At 38.2% G+C, this 15331-nt stretch overlaps 1 protein-coding gene across 7 annotated transcripts in view; it reads left to right on the top strand.

The window, feature by feature from the left end:
- Positions 1 to 15331, top strand: part of TTC8 (tetratricopeptide repeat domain 8) — a 43234-nt gene that overhangs the window by 21838 nt on the left and 6065 nt on the right. For 5 of the 7 annotated variants that reach the window (XR_009726481.1, XM_061359963.1, XM_061359961.1 and 2 more), the window contains 4 exons: positions 5512 to 5597; positions 7295 to 7382; positions 10288 to 10398; positions 14193 to 14332. Coding sequence is in view for 6 of the 7 variants with exons in the window: in XM_061359963.1 (XP_061215947.1) it covers positions 5512 to 5597; positions 7295 to 7382; positions 10288 to 10398; positions 14193 to 14332 (425 nt within the window). In the remaining variant the exon portion in view is untranslated. Of the gene's footprint in view, positions 1 to 5476; positions 5598 to 7294; positions 7383 to 10287; positions 10399 to 14192; positions 14333 to 15331 lie in introns of all 7 variants that reach the window. The other 2 variants (XM_061359967.1, XM_061359966.1) reach the window with 2 other exon arrangements.

Here is a 15331-nt window from a genome sequence, read left to right as displayed (position 1 = left end):
CTGTTTATTGTGTAATGGGAGTGAGATTAAAATGTTTGGTTAATGATAGCTTCTCATAGGAAAAAAAGGAATGCGTCACACTTCACAGTACAAGGTGCCTTTATAATGTCATGTGTATCTCTGAAGAGGTGATTTTTTTTTTGTTTTAAACTGTTCAGTCTGCTTTCTCTGGTTTGCTTTCATTCTTCTGTTCTGTAATTTATACATCATTTTCAATATAATTCTAATTCTCCAAACTGTCCTCCCTTCCTTTTGAACCTCGTCTGCATGAATTTTTATTAAACAGAAAAAAAACAACTTCTGCTTAAATTTAGCTGCATCACTGTTTATTCACCTCTCCTACCAATGTAATTTCACCTATTCAGTTTCTTCCTTCTCCCTGAAAAGAAGGATTTAGCAGAGAAACTGCACGTATGTTACCTGTGTAAAAGTTGATCAGGATCTTGCTTGATCACTCTTTAGAACATTCACTGACAATCTCTTCATCTTTGTATTACCTGCCAATGTGTGACGTGGCACATTCTTAAAAAAACACAAAACCAAACAAACAAAAACCTCACCAAAAAAATCCACTTTTCTACGTGAAATCATGAATGATCTCAAGTTGGAGGGGACCCATAACGATCATTTAGTCCAAATCCCTGCTCCTTGCAGAGCTACCTAAAGTTAAAGCGTATGACTAGAAGCATCGTCCAGACGGTCCTTGGTGGTGCAGTGAGCTTTTTTGAGTTTTAAAGCTACTAATAAGGTAATAATTTGAGCAGAGTAATGCCAGGCTCTTAGAGTGAGTTATTTTTGAGAGCAGAGTTCTTTGGTGAAAACAGTATTATGTTGAGAGTGGAAAAAACCCCAACAAAACAAATGTTTTTAGGTGAAGGTTGAAATACTGTGATGAAAAAGCTTGAAAGGCTTGGAAGCCTGGGAAATTGGCTTAAGTTTGTGACTGTATAGATCAAAAAGCCTGTGATTGTGGACTTTTTGCATAGGTAGAATTGGAAGACTGGTTCCTGCAGTTTTGCAAGTAAAACACAAAACTCACAAAAGTGGTAGACAATATCCTTCCTTTGTCACTGTACTGATCTGGAACAGTCTGTACTGTTCTCAGCTGCATTATTATTTATGAAGCAAAGGCAGTTTTATTATTTATCTTCTGTTTAGTATTCAGTCAGTTCATAGAAAAAAAAAACCCTCAGCAATTTCAGTTGAGAAATATCATCAATCAGTGTGTATTATTCAACTGGACAAATAATGCTAGGAACTTGCTTCAAATTAAAAGTAAATAAATCTGTAAGCTATCAATTGTCAGAAAGGTGGGGATGGAAGAAGAGAGACGTGATCTTTTTCAGCACTTGAAAATGTAGTCAGAAGTCTTTTAATCTTATTTAATGAAAAGTCAAACACTTCTCTGAAGAAATTATTATTGCCCTTGTCCATTGTTCTTGACTTGTTTCCTGTTGAACACATACACTTAATAACTGACTTTTGTACCCCTTAAGCTATTTCTAAAAGCCACTTTATAGGTTAAATGCTGTAAGAGCAGGGCACTTCTAAAGAGTTGTCCAGAAATAGTAGCAGTAGGCTGTGACATCATTCTGTGCCATTATTCTCTGGTGGGTAATGATTACAAGAGGAACAACGAGTGTACAGTATATACTTGAGACCTCTGATAGTTCCTTAGTTCTTCCTAATAATCTGAAGTCTACACCTTTGATAGAAATCTATTTATAATGAAATTTATATTAGATTTACAAACTATACCAATCCAGGAGACACTCGTCAAAAGAAATTGTATTAAATTAACTATGGCTACTGTAATTTACTCAGCAGTCTTATAGACTATCCTGTGTTGAATTGTCTACAAATGAGTCAATAAATGTTGCTGGGAGAATTACTGCTATTCAACAGCATGTGAAAAAAGCAGCAGATGCTTGCTGTGATTTCCATCTAACTAATTTCTTGGTGCTTAGAATACTGTGTATTAAATTGCTAAGTTCCAAACAAATGTACATTTGCCAATTTAATTCTGCAATACAATAGTAAATTACCACAACCCTACAAGCTGTCTTAAACTGAGTTACAGCTGGTAGACAGTTGGAAAGTCTTAGTTACAATGCAGTTTAGCTAAGGAAGGTAATGGTAAATGAAATTAATCTTGGAATCATGCTAAATACAGTTACAATTTAAAAAATCTACAAAATAGCTTTGATTCATTAATTTAAAAAAAAACTTAAGGAAACCCACCAAGTATTCAGGGGTTTCATTATTTTTGTTTGCATAAATATAAGAACTGAGAGTAAAATAAATTTGTTCAGAAAGGCTTCTGAGGGCTAAGACTATTATTGACATGAACTCCTGCATAAATGAGTAGGTATGCTAAGTGCTCTGTAGAGTAATAATTTCAATTTACCAGCATTTCCAAATGATGAGTTATATCTATTAAAACTTTTGAGTCAATCAGTTTTGTGTTTTTTCTTTTGAAGGAAAAATCTTTAGAAGGACATACCAGTATCTGCCAATCCACAATCCATGCTGTTTTTCTTTAGTTATTAATAAGACTGCACCAACATTCAGTAATGCACAGGAGTGCAGGACAGGTATAACACAGCTGTTGTTACGGACTTTTAACATGCTGTGCAGATTCAACATTAATTTGTACCTAAACTGTATAATTAAAAAAAACCCCAAACTTGAAATATGATAGCAGTTGTTACTGACATGGTAAGGTGAAGACTTTGACTTTTCAATTTACTAACATTTCAAAGGCCACATTGTCAAAAGATTTTGTTGTAATACTATCAAAAGGTCTAACTACTAGTATGCAAAAAGCTGACATTGATATGCACAAAGCTTTTCCAGGCAAACACTTTAGAAATGTTGGTAACATCTAATATTTTTGGATTAAAGTTTTTGTGATTGCTGATAAAATACCACAAAGGATTTTCCTATTTTCTTAACAGAAAAGTATAAGAACAAGACTAAATTTCAGAAACTAACTTAAAAATAAAGTCATATATTGTTTCTTGATCTTAGTAATAAGATTCCAGAAAGAGTTCAGGATTGGCACCGACAGATAAACTGCTGATGTTAGTGTCTACTATGCCTGAAGCAGTCTTAGTTCCCATTTTCCAGTAGCAGCCAGAGTTGTTAGCCTTGCATAAAATAGTTATCAGAAATACTTAGGGCATCAGAAAGAAAACTGAATGTGTAGCTACAGAAGGGATTGTTTTCTGAAATTCAGTCCTTCTCCTTGAATACTTGCCATCAGAGCACTCTAAGGAAAACATGTTATTTGTCATACGATCCTCACCTTAAGTAGCTGCTCATGCTGCATTATAAGCAGGTGTGGTATTTGACAGATGCATGCATTGTTTATGCATTTGTAAATGCAACTAAAGTAACCAGTGTTTTAATATAGAATCATAGAATGGTCTGGGTTGGAAGGGACCTTAAAGATCATGCAGATCCAGCCCCCTGCCATAGGCAGGGACACCTTCCACTAGACCGAGGCTGGTTTTTAGCTTCATATTCCCCACCAACCCTTTTCCCCCCTTGCTAGTGAGAAAAGGTCCAGCATAGCTCGTTTCCTTATTGGCTCTTCTCCCACCTGGAAAAGGAAGTTGTCAGCACATACCTGGATTGGTTATGCCTTGCTGTGCTGTCTCTCCAGATACTGGGATGATTGAAGTCCCCGATAAGGACCAAGGCTTGTTAACATGAAACTGTTGTTTACCTCTCTAGAGAAGGCCTCGTGCACTCAGTCTTTCAGGTTGGGCAACCTGCAGGCACTCACTATAATGTGATCAGTCCCTACCCTCCCTTTAATCCTGATCCATGAGTTCTCAGCCATCTCTTGAATCACCAGGCAAAGCTCCATGCACTCCAGCTGGTCATTGACACAGAGTTAACACTACTTTCCCAAATTTTCCCAGTACTGGGACAAAATTATTTATATATCTTCAGATTAAAGAAAGTATTTGGAAGAGAAACCCTGTAATTTCTGTCTTGAAGCAAGCTCCTTTGTCATTTTAGCTGTAGCTTCCATAGGCCCTGTTGTGTGGTTTGCATAGCCATTAAGAAACAAAGGGCAACCAAGGTAAGAGCTGCCATCTGAAGTCTTCAAGGATTCCACCTAACTGGAAGAAATAGTGACTTCAGAGTTGTAAGCTTTCCTCAGTTTTCTCTCTCCTGTTTCAGAGGCAGGGAATAACAGCTGTCTTTTTCTTATGAGGACAGAATCAATGCAAAACTTTAGCCTGAATTTAGCTACAGAAAACAAATCATTCTTTCTCAGAGCCAAAAGAGAACAACTTTTCTTAATTTGTCACATCTTCACTGACATGTCTTTACTGTGATACGGCAAATCAACACCCGTTGATTACTTGCAGCCTCATTTTGCTAGTAGGAAGAACAGGAATCAAACCCAAGGTAGATGTCACGAAATCAGGCCTTTTCTAGTATTTCAAGTATTCGAGTTTACTTTTTTCCTGGAAAGTATTGGTTCCTCTACTACTGAGTGGCCAGTGCACAGTTTTCCATATTGACCCTAATAGATGACTAGCTTCTGATTTCTGTGGTCTGCAAAGTGTTTATGAAAACAGAAAACAAAGTCAATTGTTTGTTGTAAAACACTGCATTAAAGCTTTTTAAACTATTCCTGTTATCCCTAAAATATAAGTAAAAAGCCTAGCATGGCTTTGATTTGTTCTGACAAAATGGAATTTTAAAAAAGGAATGCCAGCAATTGCTTATTTGATAGGTTTTGGTACAGAACACACACTTGTTTTAACAGAATTGTTGAGATTAGAGCTAAGCCACAAAAAGCCATAGCTACTCTCTGCACAGGATGTTAGTAGCACATTGATTATCATGCTGTTTTTCCAGTATACCAGATAAAGAGATTTTAGACCTCCACCCTTTTCAATAGCTATCCGTTTCTCTTGTGCATTTTTCCTATCAGTTTTCTTGTGTCATGGACTTTTTAAAAGGCAGAAGTACTTCTTACTGTAAACATGAGAATTTCCAGAAGTGGAGGCAGCCTGATACTAGTAATAAGATGACAATTTCTACAGTATTTCCAAGTGGCTGAACTGATTTCTTTATTTTAGTATATTTGTACTTGTTTTAGCAACTTCTAGTGAACAAGGATAGGAAGCTTGTAAAAAGTGGGTCAGTTTACACAAATACTCTGTATATTCTGAAGCAGCACTTCAGGAGTCTGATTTTATTTTTTTTCATCAAACAAAAATCAAAAAATTGATTTTATTTTTTTCTCTTTGGATTACCAGAAGCTATTTGGATTACATGTTCTTACAGGGACAAATTATCCTCTCAGCTACTTTATACACTAAGCTATAAAAATAGGAAACATAAAGCAGTGCCCTCACCTCAAGTTTACCAGGACATTTTGTTCAAAATTTTCTCTTGATGGTCTTTACGTTGTTCACTTTGTGTTCTTTTCTTTGTGTAAACATTGAAGGTATTAATGTTAAGATGATGAATTTGTTTTGGAAGGCTCTACATTTGGCAGCCCTTGCTACCGAGCATGCACAATTCAAGGACTGGTGGTGGAAAGTCCAAATTGGGAAGTGCTACTATAGGTAAGCCATGGTTAATATCTTCTGCGAGCAGTGAGTATACCCATACAGGACCTGAACTGCTGGGTGTATTGCACAATGCTGAACACTGAGGGAAGTAGTTCACTAGTTGCAGAGCGCCGTCCTTAAAGGTAAATCTATAACCCACAAGATTATATTCAGCTGCTTGAAGTAAAGGGGTCAACACTTGAGTAACTGAATTCATTGTATCTTCACCTTTGTTAATGTGTTTCAAAAACACTGTTTGAAAAATCAGTAAATAAATGCAGAGAACTGTTGTTAAAACAGCCTATACAAAATGAGTATTACAATATTAGCTTGAGAAATTAACTGTCAATGAGGGCTTCAGATTGAGGAGGTAATAAAAAATTAAATACTCACATTAGACCCTTTTTGCCAGAGGTACATTACCCAGGAAGTACCAATTCCAAAGACAACAAAGGCTAAGGACTGGCACCCCATACCTGAGCATTTGATACAAGTGACTTAGGAGTACCTTGATACTGTGCAGCGATAAGTCTCTGGGGAAAGAGTGGCAACAGCAGGGAAGAGAGATTGTTGCAAGCAGTTCAGCCTGGTTGCTGAGCTTGTGGCTATGAATGTTAACAGCCAGTTGTACCGAATCAGGTGAAACTCCTGCTACAGCCATGCTTCCTGTAATTCAAACAGGTTTTGAGAAATCTCCTCCTTTCATTCTTTATATCGTGTTTGTCCATGAATGTAAAACATATGGATTCCATATTGGTTGTTAGAAAACCTGAAGCATCATCTTGCAGTATTTACAACTCTGTAAGCAATTCTTGTATGAACAGGCTGATAATACAGAGCAGTTAGTCCTTTAAATTTCCATGTTGTATCTTGGCTTAAAACTAGTGCTTCTTTTTGATGCCCAAACTAATGAAATTCTTTGTTATCCCTAACCTTTATTTGACATTCTTTAGAAGATTAGACTGATTTATTTATTTATCTGTTTGTTGAGCTGTGGCGGGTGGACCCTGGCTGAATGCCAGATGCCCACCAGAAGCCACTCTTTCACTCCCATCCTCAGCTGGACAGGGCAGAGAAAATATAATGGAAGGCTTGTGGTTCAGAGATAAGGACAGGGAGATCACTCAGCAGTTACCATCACACGCAAAACAGACTTGACTTTGGGAAAATATGAGTCCTTCTCATGGACTGCAGTGAACTGCTCAAAGGTGGGTCCCTTCCATGGGGTGCAGTCTTTCAGGCACAGACTGGTCCAGCGTGGGTCCCCCATGGGGTCACAAGTCCTCCAAGCAAACCTGCTTCAGCACAGGCTTCCCATGGAGTTAAAGAGTGAGGACATTCTGCTCCAAAACCATGTGGGAAGAGGTTGAGGTCCTCAATCTTTCTAATTGTTCCTTTCTACTATCCATTTCATACAAAGAGCAGGAAGGAGTCCTATGAAAACAAGTACATAATTATTCAATTAGTACCAGAAGGCTGCATGTACAGAAGGGGGTGAAATTTCATGAAATTGCCTTTTTCATCATTTTGCATTGTTGTCTTTGTAACCTTACTATATTTAACAGCATGGTTTTTGTTAACACACATGGAAATACATGACTTCAGAGTATGCTTTTGGGCAGTGTATGTTTGGTTTAGTGTGCACTGCTTCATTATTTAATAAGGTTTTTTAAAAAACAAATGCCTTCTATATCTCTCTCTTGTCTCTTTAGGTTAGGATTATATCGTGAAGCCGAAAAACAATTTAAGTCAGCTCTCAAGCAACAGGACATGGTTGATACAGTCTTGTATTTAGCAAAAGTAAGTCATAAATTTGCTTATTTTAAAAAATGAAGTGAAATTCCAGACTATTCCTGAGAAGACCATACACCAGAATAAGCAAATGTTGAGCTTGGTACGCCATTAAGTTTAATAGTGTGTGATCTTCATATTGATCTGAGGCAATACGTGCTAACAGTTGAAATGGAAGTCTGTAGTTTTCAGAAAGATTTTGAAGCTTCCAGATTTCACTAAAAGAAACGAAAAAGTATCTCCTGTGTTACTGGATTCTGTGCTCTAAACACCAATGAGGATTATGTATCTAAAGAATTACTGGAGTTCCAGTATGAAGAACGATGTAGTATTATATAGTCCCTGGGAAACTAATGCAGTAAATCAGTAAGAGTGAAGCTCAAAATCCTAGTTCACAATCAAACTCAAAACAAAGTGAGCTTAAAGAAGGCAATCAGAGACCTTGAAACAGAAATTGTTGCCAAAATAAAGGCATTAAAAGCTTTAGAAGAGCAAGTGGCACAGCTAAGCCTCAGAATTACTTGCTTACCAGGGTACACATCAGATTCTAAACATTTTTCAAAAAAAAGGTGGCCTATGAGAAACTAAAACTGCATTTTCTTTCTTTTGTCCTAGAAAGGGATTAAATCAGTTGTTCTTTGTCAGCTCCCTTTAAGCCAGCTGTCACAGGTCTATCCAAATGCCATCTCTACTAGTGGATAATTCAGATATTCATATTATGATACTTGCTTTACCTTTACATTTCTTGAGCAATTTACGTTTTGTATTTAAATGATCACTATTGCTATCTGGACATCTTCAGTACAGCAGTTGGAGTTAGTTTACTCCATTGAGCTTAGCAATTTTAGATTTCTGTCACTACCAGGAGTCATTCTGCAAAACACGAGCTACACAGACTGATTAATTTGGCAGAGTAATTTAGTTAACAAACAGTGATTTGTTATGGGAGACATGCATTCACCCACATCATTATTAGCTCAAGTAAGAGCTGCATTTGAACTTCCACCTCTCACTCGATAGACCAGCTCCTGCAAGTATAAAGCATTACACAACATGATTTAGTGGCTGTAGGTGGACAAGCAATAGAGTAGGGCACTCTGACAGTACTGAGAGCATCAGACTTGAGCAGCCATTGAAAAAGCAGTGGGAATGCATCAAGTTCCGTGCAAACAGTTCAGTACTACAGAACTGATTAATTTTCCGTTTATATTAATTACTACAACAGCAATCTGGGTTTTTTCTAATATTTTCCTGAAACCTAACGCTCCCTTGAAATGCAATTTATGAAAAGATAAAAGACCAAAAGACAATGGAAAAATAAAGACTCTTTAAGGAAATTAGGGCTGCTGGAAAGTTACAAAGTATTTCATGACTCAGAAGAGCTGGAGATAGGTTAATTTTACTAGAAATGAGAGATAGCAAAAAGAAAATCAAGCCATTCTGCATTTAGCCTTTAAAACTTAATGACTACAGCTCTAATAAAGACCTCTCTTATTAAGCAGGTTTCCCCAAAGCAGCTGTGAGTAGGTGGAAGTTGTCCCACCTATCTCTGAGTTTCTTTTTCCACTCATCTGGACAGCAGCTCTGCAGTCCTATTCTACCAAGTGCTATGTTCCTAAAACCCCCAAGCCTTCACTTTTTTATTGCTTTTCGCAAGAAGGAATTAGTTTTTTGTTTAGTACAGGCAATTGAAGTGATGTCAGCAAAATTACTCTAAAAAATGCCTGGTGGGTTTTTTTTTCTTTTTTACCAGTGATCAACCTGAAACGGCAGTCCCTTTACTAGGAAAGCACTCACAGTCGACAGCTCTTTGACAATTAAGAATGTCACTGGAGTGGTCATAGGAAAGAATTCTTTGCAAATGTTGACAGCAGTATATATCTATAAGGATGAAAATAAATGAACTTACACTTTTGATATTGGCACTCAAAAGTCAATGAAGCTCAAGGCCAGATGCAGAAAATGTGTTTGGAGGTTTCTCAGGTGTTCAGTTAACATTGATGTTTTTCTTACATTGCATCACAGAGTGCTTGTGGCAGGATGCCAGTCACAGATTCTTTCCCTTTTTTCATCATATCAAGTATTATCACTATTTAATGTAATACTTCTCCAACAGGAGCACTTGAAACGCTTTTCCACTCAGTGGGAGACAGATTGATCACATTAGCCATCTAGTGTCCCAGAGCAGCCATGCAGGGTTTTTTCCTTTGCTGTAGCTATATTTACCATACCTTACAATGGGAGGGCTTTACAGTTGTACTCTCAGACAGCTACAGAGTTAGTTTCTATCAACATATTGATGTCCTCTATCCAGTTCTCACGCAATGTTACCTGCATCACATGCTGTTATAGTCAACACAGAAGCCGGAATCACAGAGACAAAAAACTGCCCTCTTCCTGTTGCAGGACTTTATTGGTTGTGACAGGGGAGGTTGACAGAGCAGTTGGGAGATTTGGAAGTGTCATTGCTCAGTGCAGTGCAGTCTTATCTGACTTATAATTCAGTATTCCAGCATTATCAACCTGAAGATCTAGTTCTTACAAGCCTAGGCATAAAACATATGTTAAACAGGAAAATACTCCAGGTGATACCCTCACCTCAGTCTTGGAAGTATATTATTTTGGTATGATAGTAAGTATAAAGATACTTTTTTCATTTATTAGTAATGTTTGTCTGAATTAATAATGTATAGGTGATAGGCTTGCAAATGAAATTATCCTAATTAGCCTATTTTATCTTCATTACAGAGATATATTCAGTATTCATTATTTTCCCAGTATGATTCACCATCTCAGATAATGGTTTGCTGCATATCAGGAGGTGTCATCCTTTTTATTTGTCCCCATAGTTAAACAGCAGTGGAAGTATAAAAGTCAGACATTTGACATTTATATGCACTTCTTATTTGCTTAGGTGTATTTGCGCTTGGATCAGCCTGTAACAGCTTTGAACCTTTTCAAGCAAGGGTTAGATCGATTTCCTGGAGAAGTGACTCTTATTTGTGGAATTGCCAGAATCCATGAGGTATGCATCCACTATGCACTCATTGTGGCCGAGGTTAGCTGCCTGAGCAAGAAAAAGAGCCTATCGTTGAATATAACTGTAAGGTCATAAAAAATTAACTATCCTGTTTTTCAGCATCACTGATGCAAAACCGGTAGCGTTACACAGAGATACCAAAGTAACATCAGGGGAGCCTTTCAGGCTTATTTGTTTAAATGGTTAATCACATAGTGAGATCCTATTTACCCTTGACACATGGAAGCAAGTCCATGTTAAGTCAACTGGTCTAGATGTTGCCCGTGTAGCTAGGTCAAATTTATATATGTTTCATTGTAATAAAACTGCTTAATTCAGCAACAGCCAGTGCTAGCAGGAATGAACAACAAAATAGTCTACTTACCAGCATTGTCTTTATTAGCACTATCTTTTCTCTTAGTAGCACTATGTTTCAGTGTTAGTTTCTAAAGCCAGTGAGAACAGTTGAATGTTAATGTTTCTTAGTTTACGAAGTAGATGTTATTTTAAGCAAGATTAGATTTAAATTAATTTCATTTTAGCTTGGTAACTATATATTTTGTATCTTAAAACTGTATTTTTATGTGAAACAGTGGACTTAACATTGTTTTTTAACTAAAAGTTGGTAACGATCCTATTCTAGAGCAAGTGTTTTAAAGTCATGATTTTTTTTTTTTGTTTGCTTGTATTCATACTTGGCATTCTTTCCTGTTCTCATCATTCTCATCTAACCCCTAAGCATTAATCCATTTTTATATTAAATCCTTTTTGTCCTTCAGCAAGGAAGAAAACAGCTGCATTTTTTTTTTTGAGGCTTTTCTTTCTGAATTCATAGAATCATAGAATAGTTAGGGTTGGAAAGGACCTTAAGATCATCTAGTTCCAACCCCCTGCCATGGGCACAGACACCTCACACTAAACCATCTCAGCCAAGGCTTTGTCCAACCTGGTTTTGAACACTGCCAGGGATAGAGGATTCACAACCTCCCTGGGCAACCTATTCCAGTGCCTCACCACCCTAACAGGAAAGAATTTCCTCCTTATATCCAATCCAAACTTCCCCTGTTTAAGTTTTAACCCATTACCCCTTGTCCTAACACTACAGTCCCTAATGAAGAGTCCCTCCCCAGCATACCTATAAGCACCCTTCAGATAGGAAGGCTGCTATGAGGTCTCCACGCAGCCTTCTCTTCTCCAGGCTGAACAGCCCCAACTTTCTCAGCCTGTCTTCATGCAGGAGGTGCTCCAGTCCCCTGATCATCCTTGTGGCCCTCCTCTGGACTTGCTCCAACAGTTCCATGTCCTTTTTAAGTTGAGGACACCAGAACTGCACACAATACTCCAAGTGAGTTCTCACAAGAGCAGAGTAGAGGGGCAGGATCACCTCCTTCAACCTGCTGGTCACACTCCTTTTGATGCAGCCCAGGAAACGGTTGGCTTTCTGGGCTGTGAGCACACACTGAAGCTGGCTCATGTTCATTTTCTCATCGACCAGCACCCCTAAGTCCTTCTCCACAGGGCTGCTCTGAATCTCTTCTCTGCCCAGCCTGTAGCTGTGACTGGGATTGCTCCTACCCAGGTGTAGGACCTTGCACTTGGCATGGATAAACTTCATGTGGTCGGCATCAGCCCACCTCACAAGCATGTCAAGGCCCCTCTGGATGGCATTCCTTCCCTCCAGCGTATCAACCGAACCACACAGCTTGGTGTCATTGGCAAACTTGCTGAGGGTGCACTCAATCCCACTGTCCATGTCAGCAACGAAGATGTTAAACAAGACCGGTCCCAACACTGATCCCTGAGGGACAACACTCGTTACTGGTCTCCAGCTGGACATTAAGCCATTGACCACAACTCTTTGATTGCGGCCATCCAGCCAGTTCTTTATCCAACAAGTGGTCCATTTATCAAATTGATGTCTCTCCAATTTAGAGACAAGGATGTTGTGTTGGACAGTGTCGAACGCTTTGCACAAGTCCAGGTAGATGACATCAACTGCTCTACGCCTGTCCATCAGTTCTGTAGCCCCATCATAGAAAGCCACCAAATTGGTCAGGCAGGTGACTTCCCCTTAGTGAAGCCATGCTGGCTATCACCAAGCACCTTGTTGATTTTCATGTGCCTTAGCATGCCTTCCTGGAGAATCTGCTCCAAGATTTTGCCAGGCACAGAGGTGAGACTGACTGGTCTGTATTCTCTGGGTCATCCATTTTCCCCTTCTTGAAAATGGGGGTTATATTTCCCTTTTTCCAGTCGTCGGGAACTTCACCTCACTGCCGTGATCTTTAAAATATGATTGCCAGCGCCTTAGCAACTTCATTTGCCAGCCTCTTCAGGACCCACGGATGGATTTCATCAGGTCCCATGCACTTGTGCATGTTCAGATTTTTAAGATGGTCTTGAACCAGATCCTATCCTACAGTGGGCCCAAGGTCTTCATTCTTACAGTCCCTGCATCTACCTTCCAAGACCTGGGTGGTATGGTCAGAGCCTTTGCCGGTGAAGACCAAGGCGAAGAAGTCATTCAGAACTTCAGCCTTCTCCAAATCCTGTGTAGCCAGTTCTCCCGAGAGCTTCCTGAGGGGGCCTAGGTTGTCCCTAGTCTGTTTTTTATTTGCTATGTACCTGTAGAATCCCTTCCTGTTATCCTTAACATCCCTAGCCAAGTTTAATTCTAACTGGGCCTTGGCTTTCCTAACCTATTCCCTAGCTTCCTGGACAACATCCCTGTATTCTTTGCAGGCCACCTGTCCTTGCTTCCACTTTTTATAAGCCTCTTTTTTTCATTTGAATTTTCCTCAGCAATTAACAGTTTTTTAATGTGGATATGATTTTACAGAGCCATACATGACATTGCATAACCCTTTAAGGGTTTATCAAAGAGCAGCATATAGTTCACAGGATCTAGTTTTGCACTGACACCTGAGTGCAGCATTATAACTTCATTGCCAAAGATTTGTACTGCAGCACAGAGCTTTTTCCATTACATAGACTGATGGTGGAATGTATGCATTAGGCATCTTAATCAGAACTTTTCTGTAGAAAAAAGCTCTTCTACCTTTTCTTCTTTTACCTTTTTCCTACCTTTTTTCTTTTTTTTACTTTTTTTCTACTTTTTTTCTTTTACCTTTTGACAGTAAGGTTTGTAGACCTTTATTGGTTAAAAAAAATGGGGGGGAGCTGCTTTATTGTTGTTCCCTTTAATCACAAGAAAGACTTTTTTTTCATAGCTAAATAATGCTGCTGAGGTTAAAAAAAAGCTTATTCTTTAGTTGTGTTGAGAGTACGTTGTAATAATTCTTCATATGCGATTCTCATTTGTTTTCAAATCAATTCATGAGTTGACTTACAAATCATTAAAAGTAACTGAGACTTTGACTATGGAAAGAAGTCTGCTGTATGTTATCATACTGGGAAAGTGACTGTGCAGTACTGTGTAACACAAGGTGTTATGCAAAATGTGGCAAATGCCTATTGCATGTGCTAAACTTCTGACCAGTCTGAAAAATTAAAACCAAATAAAGCTCCTCTTGTAGCTATGGCATAGAGTTAATGACTGGTAAAGCTAGCACCAGTAAATTATTATGCATTCTTATGGATCTGTGTGTCACTTGTGAAGATGCCAATCAGTGGTGTTGCATTGTGTGATCAGAGAACCATAAAAGCATACATAATTAATCTCAGTTAAGTACAGTACACAGCATAAATAAAGCACTTAGTAAAATAACATTTTAATAAGTTTTGTAATGAAAATTGGTAATAAAAAGTAGAATTAATCTGACTTTTTTCTAATTGTGTAGGAAATGAACAATACCTCCTCAGCTGCAGAATACTATAAAGACGTCTTAAAACAAGACAATACTCACGTGGAAGCCATTGCATGCATTGGCAGTAACCACTTCTATTCAGACCAACCTGAGATAGCTCTGCGGTTTTATAGGTATCTACTACTTGTAGGGAATTGGAGGGGGAACTGAACATGTTGGAGGGTATAACAAAGGGTTGATTTTTGTAATGTTGATAGCAAAAAAAAGAATATTAAGAGGTTGGTATGGCAGGGTGATCAAGCATTTATACAAATATGACCGTAAAATCAGCATTACCAAATTAAGTTATCTTTCAGCCAGTGATAATTATATCTCTGTCTTAAAAACTTGTCATCATTACATGTGGAGTATGTAGAATTATCAACAAATACTATCAAAACAGTGATTATTAGATGAATAAAGGAGAAATGATCTTTCACAGCATGAGGCAGTTTGAGAGCCCTGGTCTTACTCACAACTTCAGTTGTATTCAGAAGCTTCAAGGGCTTCCTATTTAGCCCTTTGAAAAAAAGTAGTCTTTGAAAAGTTCCACAGGAAGTTGCAAGAAGTTGTGACCAGAAAATCCCTTACTTGAATGTGGGCTGGGGTTCCCCCCCTGCTTTGCTCAAAGCAATAAAAAGATAGTGTTGAATGATGCTGCTTGCTTTTAATTTCAGTACAGAGTCCAGAAAAGCCTGACTTGTGTTCTGAAGCCTAAGAGCAGATTAAGTCAATATAAACACTAGCATCTCATTTCTGTTGGACCTGAGCTCTTTCCTAATTTAAGTTCAGAAACTCACAGTCATGCTGCAGACAGCAGCCCTCTTTTCCTCTGACCCTCTTAGCATATCTGGTTTTGCTATAAATATTAATAAACAGAGTTTTTATAAAGCATCTCCATTCTAAAAGACACATTAAAACCCATCAATTTGAATCAAAATCTGAATTATCTTTCAAATGTAACATTCATGTAGATTCACGTACTAGATGTACTAGCACTGATTAGAGCAGTGCTGAAGGACAGGAATCAATCAAAAAAATTGAAGTCTGAGAGTTACAGAAAGTGACTGCAGCAAATTACATCTTGATTGACATTGAGGTATTGGAAAGAGGAAATAGAGAAAGTCTGCATA

This window comes from Neopsephotus bourkii, unplaced genomic scaffold, assembly GCF_033783945.1.
Source record: "Neopsephotus bourkii isolate Nb327-2 ecotype Australia unplaced genomic scaffold, CSIRO-AGI_Nbou_v1 NB_998, whole genome shotgun sequence".
Lineage (NCBI taxonomy): Eukaryota > Metazoa > Chordata > Aves > Psittaciformes > Psittacidae > Neopsephotus > Neopsephotus bourkii.
Note: the sequence above shows the minus strand (reverse complement) of the source record. Positions and strands in the feature narration are given on the sequence as shown.